We start from the raw sequence: 22879 nt of genomic DNA on the forward strand, positions 1-22879 counted from the left end.
GCTGATTCAGAAGCGCCAGATTGTCATAGCAAAGTCAGAATTACCTCCTCTCCTAGGTTCACGAAACGGTCGTCCATAAAATGCATTGCTGTTCTGTTGTAAGTAATCTTAAAGATTCCTAAATGCATCTACTTTCGGAAGGCCAAATAAAGTGCTTTTGCTTTCACCTAGAAACACACAGCATCTCCCTGACATGGCTGCTTCAACACTAACTGCGGTTACTGAAACCACGCCTTCTTTCTTTGCGTGAACATTTGGGCCGCATTATGCAAATATTTCCACATAGTGAGGTAGATATGTGGGGGCGTGTTAGAACGAGTCGTTTTAGGGGGGTGTGGCAGAGTATTAATTTTGATAAAGAATATCTCTTTGGATTTGAGACTTTAGTCTTTGAAACTTCAGGGATCTTATCTACGCACAATCAGCTTGTAACACTCCAAAGAGAAAGGAAAACTTGAAATCGCATCATATGACCCCTTTAATAAATTGTCTGAGTTTTACTGCCTCTAGTGTTCATTTCAACTGGAAACTGCAGCAGTTTAAACATACATAGGTATGTTTTTTGAGTTTTACAGAAACTTAGATATTTCCAATACATGCCTGGTTAGCTTACAACCACTTTATTATTTTGACACATTTTTGACATTAAATTAATTGCAAAGTTATTTTGAATTATTAACTCATTTGAATTCTCAGAAACGTAATATTTAGCGGTGTCCCATATTTTGCATGCAACCATTTTACAGATTTTCTCCTCTCACAAAGAATGCACAGTAACATTGCTTACATTTTTTTTTTTTTACAGTTAATTATATTTATTTAATGTTTTATTTCAAGTATATTCCTTCTCCTGTGTTTCAACATTTTCTGAAGCACGTCCTTTCACAAATCTTTAAAAAAAAGAAGAAGAAGAATTTCAGGCCTTGATGCCACACAAAGCAAAACTTGGAAATCTTACAAAAAAAAAAGTCAGACCAAAAGAAGAGAAAATCCCCTTTAGGAGACACCAGACATGGAATCAGTTTATTTATTTGTTTATTATTATTGTGTGTTCTCATGTTTCCTTTTTAACCACCTGTTATCCTCTGTGGATGTAGTTTTTCCATTGTTTTTTAAGTCTGACTTCCTAAGTTTGACAATACTCAAACAGTTCCAGATTGAGAAATGAAAGGACAAAGAGATCAGCATATGGAGGAGTCTTATGTTTGGCTTTACTGCAAAGAACAGTTCAGTATTACTGTCAGATCTCTGAGTGTGGCCGTCTCTGTGTGAGACAGAACCATTAGATCATTAATTCCCAGCTAGGGATATTTGTACCTCAGGGAGAAGCCTACTTGGAAATATTTTACATGTACATTTTATTTATATTTATACATTTAGCAGACAGTTTTATCCAAAGCAACTTCTTACCAAAAGCTAACAAAGCAAGCTAGAGAAGAGGAGAAATGCAGAGAATAAATATATGTTGTGTGTGTTTGTGTTTGTGTAAGTGCATTGGTTTAAAGGTGTTGGCTGGTTAAGTGCTTGTGGAAGTCTTTAGCTGCTTCTTGAGAGATGTTCTCATCAGTTTGGGTGGATGTTGGCATTTCACCAGAGAGGAGCAGAGAAGGCAAAGGTTTTAGACAATGACTTTTTGCCTCGTTGTGAAGGAACAATAAGACATTGCTTGTTCAGTGAGTGTAAGCTGGTGGAAAGGGGTTTGTATGAGTGAATTGAGGTAGAGAGGTGCTGTTCCAGTGGTAGTTCTTAAAACCAGCGTTAAAACCTTAAAGGTAAAAAATGAACACATGATAATTCTGTCATTTACTCTCACTTATGTTGTTCCAAACCTATAAGACTGATTTGTTTTTAAAAACAAATTGTAATGTCTGTTTTGGGTTTTGTTTCATGTTCTTGTTTTCATGTCTTTTATTTTGTAATTTGATTCATGCTGTTGGTGTCATGCTTCCCTTGCCCTCGTGTATTTCTCCCTGCGTTCCATTCGGAAGGGCTCATCCCTATGCCCTAATCCCTTCAAAGGGTTTATTTACCCTCCGGAGTGAGAGCTTCGAAGGGTTGAAGGGTGTAGGTGACCAAACAACTGTTTCTTGAAGTGCCCTTCTGCGTCATCATCACGTGCCCACACAGAGGTGCCGTCATCATGCAAAGAATCTGTGCAAAGGATCATGGGAGCCCGAAGTGTCCATCAGTTGTACCCTTCGAAATCCTTCATTCCGAAGGGCCCTTTGAAGAGGCCAGTTTTGAGCACTTCGGTTTGGAACGACCCTTCAATATGGCGGCCATGATTGTTTTCTCTCCAAAGTGCCCTTCGGAGGGCGATATATCCTGTTCGGAACGCACCGTCTGCATTGTGTATGTGTCATGTTGTGATTGGTTGTCTTAGTAATGTGTCTTGTCTCTCATTGGTTGGTTCTTGTCATGTGACCTGTATTGTTTGATATAAATAGCCCTCATGTTGCCTTTGTTTTTTGTTGAGTATTGATGTTGTAACCCTGCTGTCGGTGAGTCTGTTTATTAGTGATGGGAAACCGAGGCTTTCTGAAGCTTTTGAGGCTTTCGTGAAATTGTGCTGAAAAACGGTTCATTACTCGAAGCTTTCAAAACAATGCACATTAGCGACATCTGGTGGTCGGACTTGCTTTCTCCATCGTATCTGACAAATCATCACGGAGCAGAGGATGGTTTGAAAAATCACGTGACCAAACAAAGTTTCAGAAGTCCGTGACATACAAGAGTGGAATCAATCTGGGATCAATACAATTCTATCTAATCTGATATAATGTCATCTAAATTAATTTGTGCCAATGAGACCACAACGGATTCACATATTGATCAATAGTATAAAATACACAAGTATGTGATCATAATAATTGACGTGGGTAGCTGAAAAAAATATTTTGGGCGAGCTGTTACCCTTATGTTCTGTTCTGTTCAGCTATAAACATTATTAAATGTCCTACTGACTGAAGTAAGTGACTGAATAATCCTTTTATGCATCAGGTGAGATCGTGAAGCACCAATTTTTTCAAACCAGCTGTCCCGACCTTCCAATACTGCATGACGTTCGAAGCTTCAAACGTCATCAATCACGTGGTATTGTCATTACGATACAAGCATTGGCACAGTGTGTGATACAATAGTGGTTTGAAAACTGCGTCGGAGCATCGGAGCCCTGGTATCAATCGTCCCATCAATACTGTTTATGCCAAGTCAAGTCTATTCATACCAAGTCGAGTCTGTTCGAGTCAAGTCTATTAATGTCAAGTCTGTTCATGCCAAGTCAAGTCTGTTCAAGTCAAGTCAAGTCTTTTTGGATTATGTTTTGTTTTTGTTGCAAATAAACTGCACTTGGGTTCTCACTTCAACTCACATTCAGTGGACTCGTTACAGAATACACGACCTCAACTATGAACCCAGCAGCTTGTTTATTGCGCCTTCGACAAGGCAACCGGGCCATTGAGGACCATGTGGCAGACTTCTGTGAACTTTATTGTCAAGTGGACTTCAGTGACATTGCTCTTAAGGACATTTTCTGTTTTGGCCTCATAAACAAAATCTCTCAGTTAATGCCACGTCACACTCCTCACTGGTCTGTGGAGCAGTATCTTGACTTTGCACTCCGGTTGAGTGGTTCCACATTTACTGTAGGAATTGCAGTAGAGCCTACTAACGTCATGTCTGCTACTCCAGGGCCTGCTAACATCATGTCTGCTACTCCAGGGCCTGCTCATGTCAGGCCTGCTCACGTCATGCCTCCCCAACCAGGGCCTGCTCACGTCACGCCAGAGTCTACGGGGCCTGCCCATGTCATGGCCGCCATTCCACAGTCTGCTCACGTCAAGCCTGCCACGCCTGAGTCCCTGGCCAAGATGGTCACCACGCCTGAGTCCCCGTCCAAGATGGCCGCCACACCTGAGTCCCCATCCAAGATGGCCGCCATGCCTGATTACCCGGCCAAGATGGCCACCAGGCCTGAGCCTCGCCACGCCACGGCCATCACGTCAGAGCCTTGTCACGCCATGGCTGCCAAGCAAGCTTCCCCTAAGGATTTTTTTAATTTTTTTCCCACTGTCTACTGTGCTGCCCATGATGGCGGTGGCCATTTTTAGTGTGTGGGCTGCACACTGCACTCCAGAGGCCTCTCCTGTACACGAGTCTGCCCCAGAGGCCTCTCCTGTCCACGAGTCTGCCCCCGAGGCCTCTCCTGTCCACGAGTCTGCCCTAGAGACCTCTCCTGTCCATGATTCTGTCTCAGAGGCCTCTCCTGTCCACGAGTCTGTCCCAGAGGCCTCTCCTGTCCACGAGTCTGCTCCAGAGGTCTCTCCTGTCCACGAGTCTGTTCCAGGAGTCTGCCTCAGAGGTGGTGGCATCTGCTGCAGAACCTCCAGAGGTGGTGTCTTCCGCTGCAGAACCTCCCGAGGCATCGTCGTCCACTTCTGAACTCTTTGCCTGTCCTATCACGACCAAGGAGGCCGTTCATGAACTCACAACCTGTCCTGTCATGGCCAAGGAGGCCCATTCATGAACTCTCTGCCTGTCCTGTCATGGCCATGGAGGCCTTTCATGAACTCACAGTTTGTCCTGTCACGGCCAAGGAGGCCATTCATGAACTCTCAATCTGCTCTGTTGTGGCTATAGAGGCTGCTCAAGAACTCTCTGCCTGTTCTATCATGGTCAAGTGGTCTGTCCATGTCTCTGCTCCACCATGGCTCCCTGCCCTCCCGGCTCTGCTGCTGCTCCATGGGCCAGGTCCCCATTTGCTCCACTGTCTGCCACTGCTTCATGGCCCAGGCCCTCCAATGTTCCACAGTCTGCCACTGCTCAACGGCCTAGGTCTCCCATTGCTCCACAGTTCAGGTCTGTTTGCTCCACGACCGAGGTCCGCCATTGCTCCACGGTCCAGGCCTACCTCTCCACCACAGTCCAGACCTGCCATTACTTCACATCCAGGTCCACCATGTGTCCACTACCCAGGTCTGTCATTGACCCATTATTCAGGTCCTGTTCCCCTTCACGGGCCTGGCCCTGCATCCCTCCCCCTGTTCTGCTTCTGCTCTGCCACCCTCCTGGACTCTTTGGGTTTTGTTTATGTTATAGAGTGGGTGTTTCACTAGGGTGTCAGTTGCCGCCCTTAGAGGGGGTGGGGGGTATGTAATGTCTGTTTTGGGTTTTGTTTCATGTTCTTGTTTTCATATCTTTAATTTTGTAATTTGATTCATGCTGTTGGTGCCATGCTTCCCTTGCCCTCATGTATTTCTGCCTTGTGTATGTGTCATGTTGTGATTGGTTGTCTTAGTCATGTGTCTTGTCTCTCATATTGGTTCTTTTAATGTGACCTGTATTGTTTGATATAAATAGCCCTCATGTTGCCTTTGTTCTTTGTCGAGTATTGATGTTGTAACCCTGCTGTCGGTGAGTCTGTTTATGCCAAGTCAAGTCTGTTCATGCCAAGTCAAGTCTGGTCAAGTCAAGTCTTTTTGGATTATGTTTTGTCTTTGTTGCAAATAAACTGCACTTGGGTTCTCACTTCAACTCGCCTTCAGTGGACATTTGTTACACAAATCCAGGTAACCAAAACTTGCAAGGCTAGGCCTATATTTTTGGATAGAGTGACAGAAGTATCTTAATTTGTGTTATAGGTTTGGAACGACATGAGTGTGGATAAATTATAATACTTATCATTTTTGGGTGAACTGTCACTTTGATTTTTAATTCTGGCTGCAACTGGGATCCACTGGAGTGAAATCAGAAAAGGGTTCACGTGAAATGTTGATTTTGCTTTGTTAAACCTAAATAAACATTTTAAAATAAAAATTAGGACTTCTAAATGATTGAAATTAAACTTACAATAAAAAGTACTGATTAAGCATTAATTTTGATAATTGTAAGTAGGGGTGGGCGATATGCCAATAGACACGATTAACTGGTAGAAATTTATCAACTGGTTGAGATTTTGGACTATGGTCTCTATTGCGGTTACACGCCCACGTGACATTGATGTGGTCATGAAAATGTATCGTTTGCATGCGTTTAAGCATTGCGGTTTAAAAAAAAGTGATTTTAAACCATTGAAACGCAATCAGCAGCAAAAGAGAACTAATTTCGCTAGGCCTATATGTACGCGCTGTCTGAGAGACTTTCATACACTTGTATGTGTCAAAATGTCCATCTTTGAAAGTATTCTCGTAAACACAGTAATTTGGGTCTTAAGTGAAAGCAAACAGCTGAGAAAGAAAGCACACATGTGCAACAGTATATTGGATCCGGGCAGCTCTTTAAGTGACAGCAGTCTAATATTCCTGGTGTCATTCATGTTAATCAAACAACAAAAGAGAGAAATCTCCCACTGCTCTTGACTAAATCACTTTTGTAACTTTAATAAGAAGAAATTAAAAAATAATGACAATTTATATGCATTTCTTATTTGTTTTACTGTAGTTTTTATTTTTTGTCTTATTGCCTGTAATTAGTTTCTTATTCTTATTTAATCGCTGATGGTTTACTTGACCTATTATTTTTTTTGTGATATTGACACTGGTGACAAGAATTATGAAATTTCTATGGTATCCAAAACCTTTATATCATAAAGACCTTATTTAAAGCAAACATAACTATTTTGTGATATATATAATTTTTTAAGTTATATTTAGGGGCTTTTTGTGCCTTTTAATTTTGAGAGGACAGTGGAGAGATGACAGGAAAATATTTGGTGTAGAGAGGTGAGCAGGATCAGCAAAGGATATCAAGGCGGGAATCGAACTGGGGTCACTGTGAGTGCAGTTGCGCAATATTTCGACGCACTAACCATGAGGCTATCGGCGCCTACTTGTGGTATATCATTACCGTGAAATAAAATGACTCATATCGTGATATAAGATTTTGGTCATATCGCCCACCCCCAGTTGGAAGGATAAGTTAGCTAGTCATTTTTGCTACCCTGAAACCCTGAAAAGATGATCAGTACGCTGATGTGGCACAAAGTGGTGATTCGGTTACTCTTACACAGCCCTGAACAAAAAAAACAATGAGTCAAACTCACAAACACGCAAACCCTCTGGCCTTCAGTCCTTCTTGTGGCAGAGCGCCACCTTCTCAGATCTCCCCTTTATATTCACCAGTCTGAAACATCTGCCAGCTCACCTGTGCAGCTCGATCACAATTGTGAGATGGTGACGGTGGAAACGTGAGATAGGGGTTCAGTGTTTAGGTAATGCTGTCTAGGCTCTTAAGGTATCAGGGCTGTTTGACTTGCATTCAGCTTTCTTTCATCATGCTGACATTATGAAAATCAGGGCTTGCAGTGCTAAACATCAGTAATGTGTTTTTCCTTACAGGCTGAAATGACGAATACAAAAAGAAGGGAATTTCCCATGATGCGCCAAGCTTTCAAATCCTAGTAACACATGTGGCATCTAGGCTGCACTTGCAGATTAAGAAAGACATTGGACTTATAAAGATGAAGTGTTTTTAGGCTAATGTGGATGCACATCTGTGTATCATTACAGGAGGAAAGAAAAGGAAAAATATCGAGCAGTGAAAGAGACTTTGGACTCTTCAATAGGATACAATAAAATATTGTTTAGGCAGGTCAATGCTTAAGGCTTTGCAGTGGTTGACAGTGATGGATAGAGATATTGACACTGCATTGATTTTGCAGTCAGAGTCGGTAAATTATTTATTTGTTGAATTTCAGTTGTTTGTTCAGATCCTGGAGAGTTTTTCTGTCATGTAAAGTGTTAAATGAAGCTCAGCTACTTCATAGTGAGCCGGCCATGTTTTATTAAAAGCAGACATTGCATCCAAGCTACACTAGTCTTGACATTTAACAATTTAATTTTCTGGGGTAAACACATGCAGTTAGTTAATGTGCAGATTTACAGGAGCCAAACGATGATTTCATTCAGGGTAGGGAACATCCGTTTGGCTGTATGTGGTTTAAAAACTCCAGGACTGTCATAAACTCAAACTCATTTTGATATTTTTTTGGGAGCATATTAAAAATGTCAAGGTGATACAACTGTTGTGATACCATAATGAAAAGAAAAAAAAAAACGAATTAAAAGAGGAAAATTCCTAATAATGTGGTGTGACCCCTGCAGATTCTCATGACTGTGTGTCAAGGTCAGTTCAAGTTGTAAATGTCAAGTGGTGCAACCCTCCAAAAACCACTAATGATATTTATGAGTTTAATTAAAAAAATGTACATTTCTATTAAAAATGTTCTTTCTACTTACGTAAACATTTATGTTTAATTCAATGTGTTATTTTTAGTTATTTGTGAAATTGACTATTTCCGAGTGAAGATTGTTTCTACATCAATTTTTATTAGTTTTCATTATAGTATAAAAGTGATAAAATGATAAAACTTCTATAAAAGTATAATTAAGTATAAAAGCCAGCTATCATGTGCAATGCTTTGTGGGAGTGGATGATTCGTGTTTCTGTAGTAAATGCACCTTGTCTGATTGGTCCATTTCTCTTTAGGATTATGAGTATTGTAGTTCTTCTCTAATTTGGCAAGAAGACCATTTTTACATCTTGGAAGATTTATACTGTATATTACTGCTACAAATAAATTGTTAATAAATCTTTCTGTGAAGAACCTGAATGAAGCATTTCAGAGAGTTACAGTAAAACACTTGTATAGTAGGAATCATATCTTATCATTCTATTCAGTCTGTGACTCCACTAAATGCTTTAGCAGGAATCTGTGAAATAATTAAATTCAATGGAGACGACCTCACTCAACCCTGAGATGGCGAAATAGGTACTTTTCATACCGATTTTGGTCCTAGATGTAATTTAGTGAACTAATCAGACTCCACATACCACTGTCCCTTTATTTAGGTGAAAGCCATCTGGTGGATAAATCTATGGGCTTTTCTCTGTATAGGAAAATCCCTGTTACAGAAACAAGACTAAGCAAAACACTCCCTCAGAGCATGATGAAACACAATATTAAGATTAGGAGAATTATGTGCCAATTTTTCCACTTTTTTTTTTTTTGTTTCCACCCATTTATGCCCAGTGCTGCCCATGCGTCCACTCCCTCAGAGCATGATGAAACACAATATTAAGATTAGGAGAATTATGTGCCAATTTTTCCACTTTTGTTTTTTTTGTTTCCACCCATTTATGCCCAGTGCTGCCCATGCGTCTGGCCTTTATTGCTGGGCAATGTGATGATAAACTATGTAAACCCACCTGACAACAGCCAAACTGTTCCAATTTGAGAAATATAAAGTTCAGCAGACATTAGCCATCTGGTGGATGAGTTCTACTTTTTCCACAAAACTAGGAGCATTCTTGGATTAAAGTTAAGCAAAAGTTCATTTAAAAGTTAATTGAAGGCAGCACTGTATTTTATACAGTTAAAAGCACTTAGTTTTAACTCTAGTCAAGTGAGTAGTACTTTTAAAAGATATGTTTAAATCATGCTCTATCTAACCAGACTGTGTTGGCACATTGGCTGTTTTTATTTTTTACTTCACAGAGGCTGTTTTTTGAGTTTGTTTTCCAGTCATAGAGTTGAGTGAGTTTGAAGCGTTTGGGAATGGACTGGAAGTGTATCCAAGTAACCAAATTGCTCCCTTGTGTAGGGCAGGAGCCACTGTCCAGTCAAGTTCAAAGTTAGCAGTAGGATATTACCAAATTTGCAAGATGAAGAAAATAAATAGGAACGCTCTAAACAGTATTACATAATCAGTAGAAAGAGACAACAGTTTGCATTCTACAAATGAAGTTTCGACAGTAAAAAAATGTTTAAAGGAATTTACAACAGTGTTTTGATTAGCACAGTGGGTGATAGACCTCAGCCTTAGGGTGATATTTACCACTTTAACATGATGGATGCAATGCGACATTACCTGTTCTCAGGGTGTAGGCAGAAAACTGTATTGGCTGCTTTACTCCATTTATGTTTCACTATGATGTCAGGGTGAAACTTCACAGCAACTGACTCTCATTCAGAGGCCATGTGTGTACAATTATTACACTTCCTCTGGTTATATACAGTGGCCCCAAAAAGTATCTGGACACACTTAAAATGTATGAATTTAATTGCATTTGATAACAAAATTGGCAAAGTGGTAGAATATTAAGTGGCATCTGCAAATTATGTTAAACCTTTTTTTCAGTACTAAATTCACTTTTCTGAAAATTAGTTAAATGGTCATATTTTTAGTAGATGTATGTTTCAGAGAATGTTACCAGAACAAACTTCATTATTATATTTAATTCCTTTTTATCCGCATTTGTCACTGCCTGACATTTGAATATATATTTCAAAACAATATTTTAACACGCCTACAATATTTCAACTAGATGACAGCATTCAGTTATATTGTATAAAAGGCGTTTACGTGAATTGTGTTGCACTTTGATGGGTAAGTCATTAGCTTTAAAAGGTGATTCTTTTCTGGCATTGAATGATGAAGGTGGTGTAAGACAAACATGCCACGGGCTCAGTGAGAAGATTTAAAAGAGTACGAGTTTGACAGTCACAGCTGTAAACACGTTGAATACGAATGTAGAGTTATCACGGCATAGTAAATCTTCTATTCTACGTCTTTGATTTGTTTGCGGAGGTTATCCGCTCGTCTGTTTGCGTTGGGCTCGCACAGTCACACTCTTTTTGTCTCCGAAAATGCTTAGAAGAGAAAATGTGCTCTAAATTGTATTTACAAAGAGAGTGTCATGTTAAAACATGAAAATACACTCCTTAGATTTGCTGTCGGGCGGCATCATGAAAGACCGGGACCCAGGGTGCCTATCACACATTGGTCAGGCTGAATTGTGGGTGTTTGAAGCAGACAGCCCACCCTGTCCCATTGCTAACACATCACAGGACACATTTCCAGCTGTTTTGAGCTAGCTCTATTGTAAGCATCTGACGAAAAATCCAGTAAAGCTCTTCTTCCCGTCAGATGGGAAATGTTTAGATCTATGGTATGAGAGTGAGGTCATAGTTTGGGGACACTTTAGGAAAACTGGCTTCTCTGAAGATGTTTTAATACACCATATGCTACAATTCATACAGGTAATACCTGCCAATACTGTAACACTACAACATATGTATTGCTGCAGTGATATACACAGTGTGTATATATATATCAGGGGTGTCCAGGCCTGCTCCTGGAGGACCAACCAGCTCCTAACTCTCTTGGCCTAGATTAGCCTAGAAGACCTAGATTAGATGGTTCAGGTGTGTTTAAATAGGGTTGGAGCTAAACTCTGCAGGACAATGGCCCTTCCAGGAGCAAGTTTGGACACCTGTGATATATATTTTAAAACCACTGGAACGCCATCTTGACCAATCACCATTCAGGTGTCAATAGAAATCCTCTCGATCTGGAATTTTGTGTGAGGTTGAACGATTTAACAACAGGTTCACACAACTTTGTCACAAATTCACCACACTAGCTATGCTTCCATCCACCCATTTTTATGCGCATTTTGGGATATTGCATTAAAACAAATGTGAAAGTGCGCATAAATTCTAAAAATGTGCTCAACTGTGTCGGATACATTTTTTATCCAATGAGAGAACACTCCATAAAACCATGAAGTATGATGGAAACGCATTTACAGAATAACTTCCTCAATGTGCATCAAAAAAGTCATGCGAGTTTGTGCGATGGGACAGCGTAACTGGACCAATCAGCGGACCAAACTCGCTGCACAGAATCTGAAATGTTGTTTTGGTCATTCGGAAATGCCTGAGCCAAAGTCTGTCGTCAGAGTGGTTCAGTACTATGATTACCTCCCAGAACTGAACACGACTGCACTCCCAAACAGCAGGAATCAAAATAAAACATTGCCACGTTTATTGCGATTCAGTTGCATGCTCTGAGGTGCAAGTAATTTATTATATACAATAAAAGCCCCACAGTGGCTTCTCCTACTGCAAATGACATTTTTCTTAATGATACTTGGCGCCAGTTTATCAGGAAGTGACAATTTTGTTCTCTTTGTCTTGCTGGATGGAAACGGTGCATCATTTGCATATGTACATGCGATAAAAAAAAAAAGTTAAATTCGCAACTTTGAATGGAAACAGTTATTAACAGAAAGGGGCTACATACATTGCTACACCATTGACAATAGACCTGCAAAATTCTGCTAGTTTGACTGCACCTTAAATACAAAAAACAAACTTAGACTTATTTTAAATATTTTCAAAGGAAAAACTGATACATAAAATGAAGGAAGCTCTATTAACAAAGTCATTTTTGAAAGTAAATTTCAAGTGTGCTACCATTTGCAAGCTGTTTGATCTCTAGCACCAATAGTCGTCACATTTTATTCTGTTTTTGTACTGAGTGGTAAAAGTATGATTAAAAAAGGAAATCTTTACAATGAATATCTTGTTCTATTGATTTTGCTAAGAGCTCAAAGCACAGACAAATCTAAGCAGACCTAATTTGACTGAATGTAACCTTAACTGGAGATCAAGAGATGTTTTCTCCAATGCTTTGAGAACTCGCATCACAGGAGTATATTCCCAAGACAACCTTTAATTGTAAAATGGAGAAAAACCAATTACTACACAAAAGCGTTTTGTGATCAAAGCACACTAATAGACTCTGTCAGAAACATTATTCCAGTGAATGTTCAGGGCTGTTGCTGTGGATAAGTGCATAACATGAAGATCATGACAATCAAATTATTACTGGAAAATAGTAACAATGGCAGTGCATCCAAGGCCATCTGTATCAATTTACCTTAACTCCCTTATTGTTCCCATCTTGTTATGGCATGTTTCAGTACAGGAGTCGCATTCAGCTGCACTTAAATAAAAATCCAAGACAAGGGAAAAGCTTTATGTAAACTTTACTATGGGATTAAACATACATAAGCAGCAGAACATGACGTACAGACTCTGCATAAGAAAGTTCTCCAAAGAACAAAGGCCTGATACAGCAAAAAAAAATATTAGAACAACAATAACAGTCAGAGTACAAATGCACATTCAGAAAGAATATAGTCAAATTCACTACAAACTAAAGAACTAATGGGAAACATAATACTTCAGTTTCAACACTTTGAGAAACTGGGGTTCGTTTAAAATATTCAGATCACAAACAATACAAAAGCTTATTCATATCTTTTCTTTAATCCGTTTCCATGCGTCATGTAACGGTACTAGATTGGCATCAGAAATATTAGCTGCAGCTACTTGGTCACCAAGCACAAATCACATACACCCCTGTTCCCATCGGTCCCTGTGGACTTCAACTAGCTACCCCATAAATCAAGGGGTATCCAGACCTGCTCCTGGAGGGCCTGCAGATTTGAGCTCCATCCTGTTCCAACACACCAGCCTGGAAGTTTCTAGTAATCTGGAAGACCTTGATTAGCTGGTTCAGGTGTACTTAATTAGAACTGGAGCTAAACTCTGCAGGACAGTGGCCCTCTGGGAGCAGGATCTGTCCTCCCCTTAAAAATAAGAGCTTGGCCATTTTACTTCACTGTCTGCATACATCCTGCAGACCTTCTCTTAAAATGTTTAAACTAAGAATGTTGCCATATGGCCAAAAAGTAAATCTGGGTTTGGGAATATTTGTCAGATTTATGATGATGTGCTCCCGAACGCACCTGCATGGAGCCTCTAAGTCGAGATTCATCTCTCTGTCAGCAGGCATTTCAAACAGCACGGCTCCTAAAACAAAACTCTCTCAGTGAACTTGTGTCGTTTTATCTGCTACTAGAACACGCATTACACAAACATCTTACTGTACATGCAGTATTGTGGAAGTAGGGATCTTAGTTTTTCCTTTGTAGAGGAGTTGCAATACAGCGTTTTAATGATAATACAAACAAAGATACTGTATACAATTAAATAAATTACCCTTAAATGAATCATAGGACAAATCAGAAATGATGAACCAGTTCAAACTTTCCTCTTATCGGGGATAGTTGGAATTGGGGTAGACCAAAAAGAAGAGGCCAAGGGACTGTCAGTGGTGCAGCTGGAGCTCAAGGCAAGATTGTAGTATGTGGCGTCACTTTTCTGCAGAAAGGTCCAAGCTGGCACAGGTTATCCATGATAAGGCAAAAAGTGGGGTATATGTGAAAGTGCGTGAGGTACTGGTAGTGGCTGTTATTATAGTGAAGTTGGGCTTCCCAAGGATTAAAAATCAAGGCTGGGCCTCCGTGTTGGGCTCCTTGTCATAGATGTAGCTGCCAACGCCACCAGTGTTTACACCTAGAAATCCAGGAGAGTGGATCAGACTGGGTTAATAACTAATTTAACTGAAACTGATTTAACTTGGACATATCAGGTTTTAAGTATTCATTATGATATAAAGAAAGCAGAAGAATATATAAAAGAAAAGTTCAGTGGCTTCACTGCAAACGAAGAACTGCTCATTTGAAACGATGTCAGATTATTTTCTGAAAATTAAGCAATGGCTCCATCTAGAGTTGAAAACTCTCACAGTACCTTTTGGGCCGAAGAGGACAGCATAACATGGTTTATGGCAGTAGGGCTGACCATCGTGCTGCAACACACAAAAACACCTTTTAGGATAAATTCATGCATTTAGAAATAGAAATGTTTGAAAACTGAATACATTTGAATATTTTTCCAATACCTTTTCATGTTTTAAGACCTGCACATCAACTACAAAATATTGCATTCATACATATACAGTGTGCCAAGTTGTTACCAAGTTGTTAGTTGCCAACATGTTATTTCTTTGGCTTCTACAGTGGTAATGTTCTTTTTATGCAAATGAATTATCACATTAAGTCATACTGAGATTTCAGTTTTATTTTGATTAACTGTACTTACTCCCAAAGGAAATGTTCAGATAAACCTATGAATCATAATTTAAGACTTAATTTGCAGTAAATTGATTTATTACCTATTAAAAATTTTTAATGACCCATAGATGCCCTGCAGTTTATTCAAGATTTCTAATGTAAAAAAGTATTCTTGATTAACTTCTTTTACATGGACCGAATTAATGAAAGAATCATGGTAGCCATCTTTGTGCTCCTATTAGCAACTTCATTTTCCTCTCACCTCTGCGTGGCTGCCAGCTGCCAGGGTCTTACTACATCTCTCACAACGCAGGCATGGACGATGCCAGTCCTTCCCTAGTGACGTCACCTTCTCAGCTGCCATAAGTAACAGGACATGTCATTATGCTACCACCATTTCCTATCATTAAAACCCAAGCCACAGTATCTAATCACTACACCACGTGAAATGTTGTTAGGACAGAGAGAAGCATACCAAAATAGACCTTCTTGTTGCATCTGGGACACAAGTTGGCTTCCCCAGAGAAGGTAGTGATGTTTCCAGCTGAAATGAGAGATGCATGCACTTCATGATCCAAATAAACTCTGTGCAATTTGTCATATGTCTTATTGCAAAACATTTAAAATACAATGATTTGTAGCTAAAGGAAGATGCACACAACCTACAACCTTTATATTGTGGCATTAATTGCACACTCAGCCTGTTCAGATCAGAACAAGTCAGTTGATCTCTGCTGCTGTTTGTACCTTTAGATGGTGGCCTTGAAGATGGCGGGACCCATTTCTCTTGAGGTTTGGGTGCAGAGTCCACGGTGGATGCAGGTGGGGAAGGGTTGGTGGGAGCCTCATACACATATGAGCCTGCACCCCCAATGTTCACACCTACATAATAAACAAGGTTTCATGAAAATATCTCTCCATCATACAACATTCGTATTAAGAAATGTTTGATATGACTAATTACATTTGTTCCTTCATTAAAATTAGTTAATGCATTCGGTATCATGAACTAGCAATACTTTTACCACATTTATCTATCAAATTTCATGTTAATCTCTGCAGATACCAATACATTTTAACCGTGTACATACAGCGATTTCTTTCTTAAAACAAGAATGTTCCTAATGCCCAGCAGAGGGCACTATTTAATTTCATGACAACAATGATTTAACTATTTACTCTTGCTATATGTACAAGAGTGCAAAATCTCTTAAATCATATCAATCATTCCATAACCCAGTATGTTGTATATATGGTAAATGGGCAGAGATTAGAAGAGTTCCATGTCACATGACTTCAATCTGAAATGCTGAAATGCTCAATCTGAAAAGTGTTTCATCTCATCTCACCTTTTGGCCCAAAGAGGGCAGCATAGCATGGCTTGTGGCAGTATGGTTTCCCATCATGCTGTGAGGATGTAAAACAGAAGAAAAAACAGGGTCATTCTAGGCTTATTTTTCATCAAGACTCTACAAGTGAATGAGTGTGCATTTGCTGGTGTAAATTTGCAATTTAATCTGCTGCTTGTAGACCATCTTAAATGTCTAAATGCCACAGACGGTGGTTATCTTGGCGTCCACTCCCTGATAACACTCACAGCAGTTACCAGGACACAGTCTATGTTGATGGAAAAGGACACCCAAAGTGTGCCTTGAGTGTGTCTGCATGGAGGACGGAACATATTTCAATGGCAGTTGCTCCCAGAGCCCTTTGGTCAGGGCCATGGCGGGAAAAGGTTGCCATGGGAACCGTCAGACGGCAGCTGTGTGACCGTTACAGCTGCGCGGGAGAGGATAAAGGAACGGAAGGGGCAGAGAACAGTGGCCTCGTGCCAGTACAAAAGTATGCATGGGGGGCAAAATACATTACCAAGAGTCAAGTCAGACATTCAACAGTCATAATTACGGTAACACACAGGGAAACTGTGTAACGGACGCCTCGCAGATACAAACTGGGTAAATAATGTTTTATGTTTTGATTAAAAGATAGTTAACATTAAACGTCAACGAAACCCTAAGAATTCACAACATTTTTTACAATAGTGCTCTCATTATAACGTTATGTATATGACAATAGTTATTAATGTTCTGCATTTCTGTTTTGAGCTGCACGTGCTGAAGATGCCCAGTAGAATGAAGCATTTGATAGCAGGTTTTTAATCAATGGGATTTAACTCATCATTTATCTAATATAGAATACTCTTCGTTATTTATACAACATAATGTTACTATTACAACTTATAGGCTATCTGCACAAAATGCCCCGAATGCACGAACGTGTCTGTGCGGCTCTGAAAGAACTCCTTTTGTGGATGCGTTCTTCACGCAACAACGTGCAGAAACATGGCAACTAAACTCTAGAATACGCTTCGTTATTTATACAACATAGCGTTAATATTACGGCTTATAGGCTATCTGCACAAAATGCCCCGAATGCACATGAACATGTCTACACGGCTCTGAATAAACTCCTTTTGTGGACGCCTTCTTCATGCAACAACGTGCAGAAACACGGCAACTAAACTCTAAAAATTCACAGTGTTTTATTATAATAGTGTTCTCATTATAATTGTTATGCATATGACAGTCCCAGTCATAGTTATTAATATATTCTGCATTGTTGTTTGTCCTGTTCGCACAGCGCGCTGAAGAGATAATCACCGCAGTACTTCCATGAAGCGCTTTACTGCAGCGCAACTCAACCAAATGCATCTTATATGAGATAAATAATATATACACGGTATATATAACCGGCTGAAATGTTTTGAAATCACTTGTACCCTACCTGATCGAAAAAATCCAGTCTTTCACTCTGCCTGTGTCAGTTTGAGTCTTGTTAAAGTTTTAAATCCCTGCCGCCAAGATGCTCCTCTGTTGGTCACGGATTATGAAAAGTGAATCTTAAATCTATAGGGGTGGTTGGATTTATTCACGCACGTTAAAATATTTATTTGAAGCTTCTTACTTTTCAGATTCTTATTTACATCATTTTAATACGCTGTATATTAACTTATTGGGAGAAAACTAGTAGTTCTATCTATGTGAGTTTAGACATTTGAGCACCTCCATATAGCCAAAATGGCATGTTCATAACACCCCGCGAATATCCGACTTTGTGATTGGTAGTCGAATCAGGCTCCTCCTATCGAAGCATCGAATCTTCGACTATTCGGGGTCACCCCTAGTCAAGATCCTATAGAGGAGTCTGAAATGTGTGGTCAAGGAAATCTACTTGCTATGCTATAAAGCTTCTCAAAGATTAAGGGTGTGTTCACACTTTTCATGTTTGGTTTGATTAAAACGAACTCTGGTGCGATTGCTCTGTTAGTGCGGTTCATTTGAGTAAGTGTGAATACTGCCATCCAAACCCTGGTGCGCACCAAACAAATGGACCGAGACCGCTAAAAAGATGGGTCTTGGTTCACTTCCAAACTAACTCTGGTGTGGTTCAAGTTAAATATGAATGCAACATGGACCAAATACTTCTAAACAAACCGAAAACAGGATGTAATGGTAATGGTAAGACATGAGAGACATGATTTGATGACATGGAATGAGCAGTGCATCCAAAACAAAATGAGCAGAGGGCAAACGTAGAGCAATGAGAAGGTAGTGCAGCGCCACTTTAAGTCGAATACACCTATTGTTTGGAGTGTTCGTAAGCTCCATCACGAAATATGTGTCATTCAACCAGGTTGTGAACGTATCACTATGCCTTAAGTTTCGGTATATTTAGGTTTACTGTCAAAAATGCCAGTGTGAATGCTAAGTGGACCAGGACCAAATGTATTGTTTTCTTTTTTTGGTCCAGACCAAACGAACCAAGAGAACCGAACTACAAGTGTGAATGCATCCTAAATGCCATGAACCTTACAAAGGTACCAAATCAAATGACTGGTTCTTTTGTGGAACTGCTAACTAAAGCAAGTCTTGACAGTTCGGTCACCCAATAGAAACAGAAACCTTTAGTACCTGAAGGTGCTTAAGATTACTCTGTCAGCATTTTAATCACTGGAGGTCATTAAATTGCTATATTGTTAGTTAGTTTGCTGGCAGGCATTCTTACTTGACTGCAATATCCAACTGTATTGGGCAACAGATCACGCAAGCTTAACTATCATTGGCATATGGTTTTCAGTGGTCTCGGAGGTTCATGTCACTTCAGCTCACCCACTTCTGTGTACTTTTTGTGCCAAATCGTTGTCAGTTGCATACCCTTGACTTCTGGAAATTGCCAATCAAAATCAGATCTTGTTTTTTGATAAATCTCTTGACATATTGTGTGATATGCATCAGACAGATGGTGAAAAGTCTGTGGGTGTGATGTCTAAGCCAGATACAAAGCTTAGTCCATCAGCTCCCATTACAGGTCTCACTGGTCATCTCTCACCGGTCATATAGAGCAGCGCACCAGCCCACACTTTTCCCAGAGCCTCTCACATATTCTGGTAACTGAATCCAAACTCTCTCCATTCTGCCTCTACCATTAACATGGCTATTCCCATAAACCCTCTCGCTTTCCCCTGCCAGAATCCAAGGAACACACTAAGGGATTATCATCTTATCCACAGGGTGAGTTCTTGTTCGATCAATGGTCTTGAAGAAAAACTTACACACATGTATTACCCATCTTCACTTTACCCCATCCTCGTTTACCCCAGATTCCTCTGGCTCTAAAACATCACTGCCCTGTTCTTTGCCCTCTACTGCCATTCCGATCTAGACGCAGTCATCACTGTGTGATGTAATAGGATGCTGGAAAGGTCGTGGAGAATTTAATTTGGCTTGCAGTCATGCACACAGGAACATTTGGGATGTACAAAGCTGGCCAGCTAGCTTTCAACAAATCACTGAAGACGAGCATCATGAGATACGATTACACACAGCTATCCAAAAGAGATAAGGAGGGAAAATGCTCGTTGCAACATCCTGTAGAATTTGAGACATTCAGTTTGCTTTTGTATTTTCATGATTGCATCATTTTTACCCCTTAAATTGTGTTTATGTCATGCCAGCTCCCCACACACATAATGCCACGCGACAGGCTTCAGTCCTGGTTCTGGACTCTTCAAATAGACCACTGATCCTCTGATGGAAACGCGGTGTCACAAAGTCAATACTCAGCTGTAGGAGTTTGAGTTTCCCCAGCTAGACTGCAGAGAGGTAGTGTGTGATCTCTGACTTACTCACCTCAGCATGGCCACCCGCGGTGAGGGTCTTACTGCAGCGCTCACACTTCAAACAGAACTTGTGCCAATCCTTCCCTAGTGATGACACTTTCTCAGCTGGGAGATGAGAAAGAGAGAGAGAAAGATTGATTTTTACACTTTTTCATTAAAAAATTTAAGTCTATACATGAAAAATCCTGCTGCCCCAATACTAAGGTATTGTCAGTGGTTGCCAAGTCCTTGAGATTGGTAGAGCATTGATGGGTGCTCACTAGGGTATTGAGGCATTGCTATTGGATATTTCACCTCACAATTTGAGGTTTAATTAATGTCCTTAGCACAAATGGTTAAAACTTAGGGTTAAATGCTTGTTCAAATCTCTAACTGAGTAACAATAACAACAATACTTGCCTTGGTGAAAAAAAAAAGGAAAATACTATACATGAAATCCATATGTGGTCATAATTTGTGTGCAACCTCATATAGGTGTTATATTAAAATGGAATAGAGTATTTAGCATGATTTGCTTTGGTCTTTATGATAGACTATGGTTGCATCTGAACATGCATACTTCCCTACTGTATAGTAGGCAAAAACAGTATGTGAAAAGAGCAGCATTCCCTAATTCACAGTATTCATAAAACAGCAGGCAAAAAGTACCTAAATGACCTACTACTTCCAATGAGATTTTGAAGTTAGCATCCAATGGACAATTTACTACCTCATGAGGGCAAAGAAGAGAATTGGCAGTGAAAAAAGTTGCTGGTAGGTCACAAAACAATGACAGCATATGACAAATATCTGCATTCATACTACACACATTCATACAATACACAGTAGGACTCATTGTTTCAATGGTCTACTCAGAGAGTATGCGATTTCAGACACATTCAATGTCATATTGTGATAATAATGTGTTGCTGCCCATAGTGGACCTGCCCATAACCACACCCCAGAATCTCTTATCCTCTAAACGTGGGCAGGAGCTTTTTTTTTTTTTTACTATAGTGTATAAGAATTTAGATGTTACTTTTATGCTGTGAGTTTCCCTTCCACTCATATCTTGATGACTGCAGCCCCTGATAAGTTATGAATGTGCCATGGAAACTTCCTGTCTGAGAATCCAAGATCCTAAAAGAACTAAAGTATGTAGTGCATTTCCTCAGGAGGTTAAAGCAAAGAGCCTCTCCCTGTCGTGAAGGCAACAGTGAGTGGGAGTCTCCACACAGCATTATTAATGGTGGATTTGCATAATTTTCAGATCCAGCAAGCTTCATGTTTTGAGGATGTGTGCTGGTCTGGGCATTTTCATTCTGATAATCAATGTGACATAATATTACATAAAATCAATGAAAAGCACTGGCCTCATTGTGAGGGGTCACAGCGGTTCATTCCATAGCTGAGATGTGTTGACATAAAACACAAGGAAATGCAGTGGCGGGGCTAATTAAAACCGGACAGCTAAGTGACGACATAAACAGTACAGAGACCCACTGCTCCATTTCCCCTCCTGTCCCGTTTCTTCAGGAGGGTCCTGGGAGACTTCCCCAGACCTAATATTACTCTTTCCATTTATATATCTCGCTCTCAAGACAATACATAAGGCAGGACTGCTGGGACAGCTCTCTCACTTCAGAGGAAACACCTTCGCTTATCAAAACAGGGCACAATCAGCTAGAGAGAACAATCCGTTTCCTCCTGCTCTCCCCTACTTCCTAGCTTTCCCGCCTGGAGAAAGTACAGTATTGTTTTTGTTCTGTCAGTTTTGCAGCCCTCTTAGTCTGTCTCTCGGGGGGTCTAGGTCAGTACAGAAGAGATCAGTTTCATCATCAGAGAAGGAGATTTTATACTGCTAAAGACTCCTATTCCACTGAGATACACAAGTATACTCGCACACGGAGGCATAGCAACAATTTAAAATGTGTGGGCATGAATGTTTAAAAAGTATGATAATCTCTGGGACAAATGTTGAAACAGTTGGTATCTTTACATTTTCTAAAGAAAATGAGAGTTAAACTTGCCTGTGCAATACTTGCCGCCACACTGCAAGGGTGCTGTTAGTGGTTGCCAGGCATTGCAGGGCGGTGTAGTTTTAAGTGCATTGCAAAGTGGTTACTGGGGTTTTCTAAATGGTTGTTTACTGGCACAAGTCAAAAGAGTCCACTCTGAGGTTCTGGTCTCTGTAAATTTTAGGTCCCTCCTTGAATCTGAGGGATTTTTTCACAACTTATTTAACATCAGATAAACATCTTTAATTTGCCTAGAAAAGTTCACAACTCTCTTTAAACAGATACGTTTTTTTTTTAAGTTATTGCCTTTTATTCGGCAAAGGTCCGCGAGCCAGAACACGAAATCGAACCCAGCCCAGATGCATGATTTGAGGAATCATTTATGCATAGCACATTGATAATACCAGCATCACAGTTTCATACGGAAGTACAACAATTAAACGATAAGGGGACATAATACAATCTCATGTTAAAGGGGTCATATGATGTTGCTAAAAAGAACATTATTTTGTGTATTTGGTGTAATGAAATGTGTTTATGCGGTTTAAGGTAAAAAAAAAAAACACATTATTTTCCACATACTGTGCATTATTGTTTCTCCTCTATGCCCCGCCTTTCTGAAACGCGTCGATTTTTACAAAGCTCATCAGTCTGAAAAGCGAGGTGTGCTCTGATTGGCCAGCTATCCAGTGCATTGTGATTGGCCGAATATCTCAAGCATGTCACGGAAATGTTATGCCCCTTACCATACTGTGATGCCGTGTCCCTGAGCGACGAGATAAAACCCATTTTAAACGAGGCATTTGTTGCATCCAGTGGGAACATAATTACGGATTATAATGACTTATACTGTGTTTTTACGCGTTAACGTAAAACCATGTCTGCATTTGTGATCGGAGAAATGACAAACAACAAGCCCTACTCTACACTGCCCAAA

At 40.0% G+C, this 22879-nt stretch overlaps 1 protein-coding gene across 1 annotated transcript in view; it reads right to left on the reverse strand.

Annotated features, from left to right (window-relative positions):
• Positions 1-12846: 12846 nt before the first annotated feature.
• The window catches only part of LOC107679813 (cysteine-rich protein 2-like), a 19929-nt gene continuing 9896 nt past the window's right edge, over positions 12847-22879 (reverse strand). The window contains exons 2-8 of the mRNA XM_016475494.1: positions 19956-20050; positions 16116-16173; positions 15514-15648; positions 15242-15310; positions 15029-15123; positions 14444-14501; positions 12847-14206 (exon numbers count right to left, since the gene is read on the reverse strand). Coding sequence (XP_016330980.1) covers positions 14139-14206; positions 14444-14501; positions 15029-15123; positions 15242-15310; positions 15514-15648; positions 16116-16173; positions 19956-20050 — 578 coding nt within the window. The 3' untranslated portion in view covers positions 12847-14138. The remainder of the gene's footprint in view (positions 14207-14443; positions 14502-15028; positions 15124-15241; positions 15311-15513; positions 15649-16115; positions 16174-19955; positions 20051-22879) is intronic.

The sequence above is a fragment of the Sinocyclocheilus anshuiensis genome, unplaced genomic scaffold (assembly GCF_001515605.1).
Source record: "Sinocyclocheilus anshuiensis isolate Anshui unplaced genomic scaffold, SAMN03320099.WGS_v1.1 scaffold676, whole genome shotgun sequence".
Lineage (NCBI taxonomy): Eukaryota > Metazoa > Chordata > Actinopteri > Cypriniformes > Cyprinidae > Sinocyclocheilus > Sinocyclocheilus anshuiensis.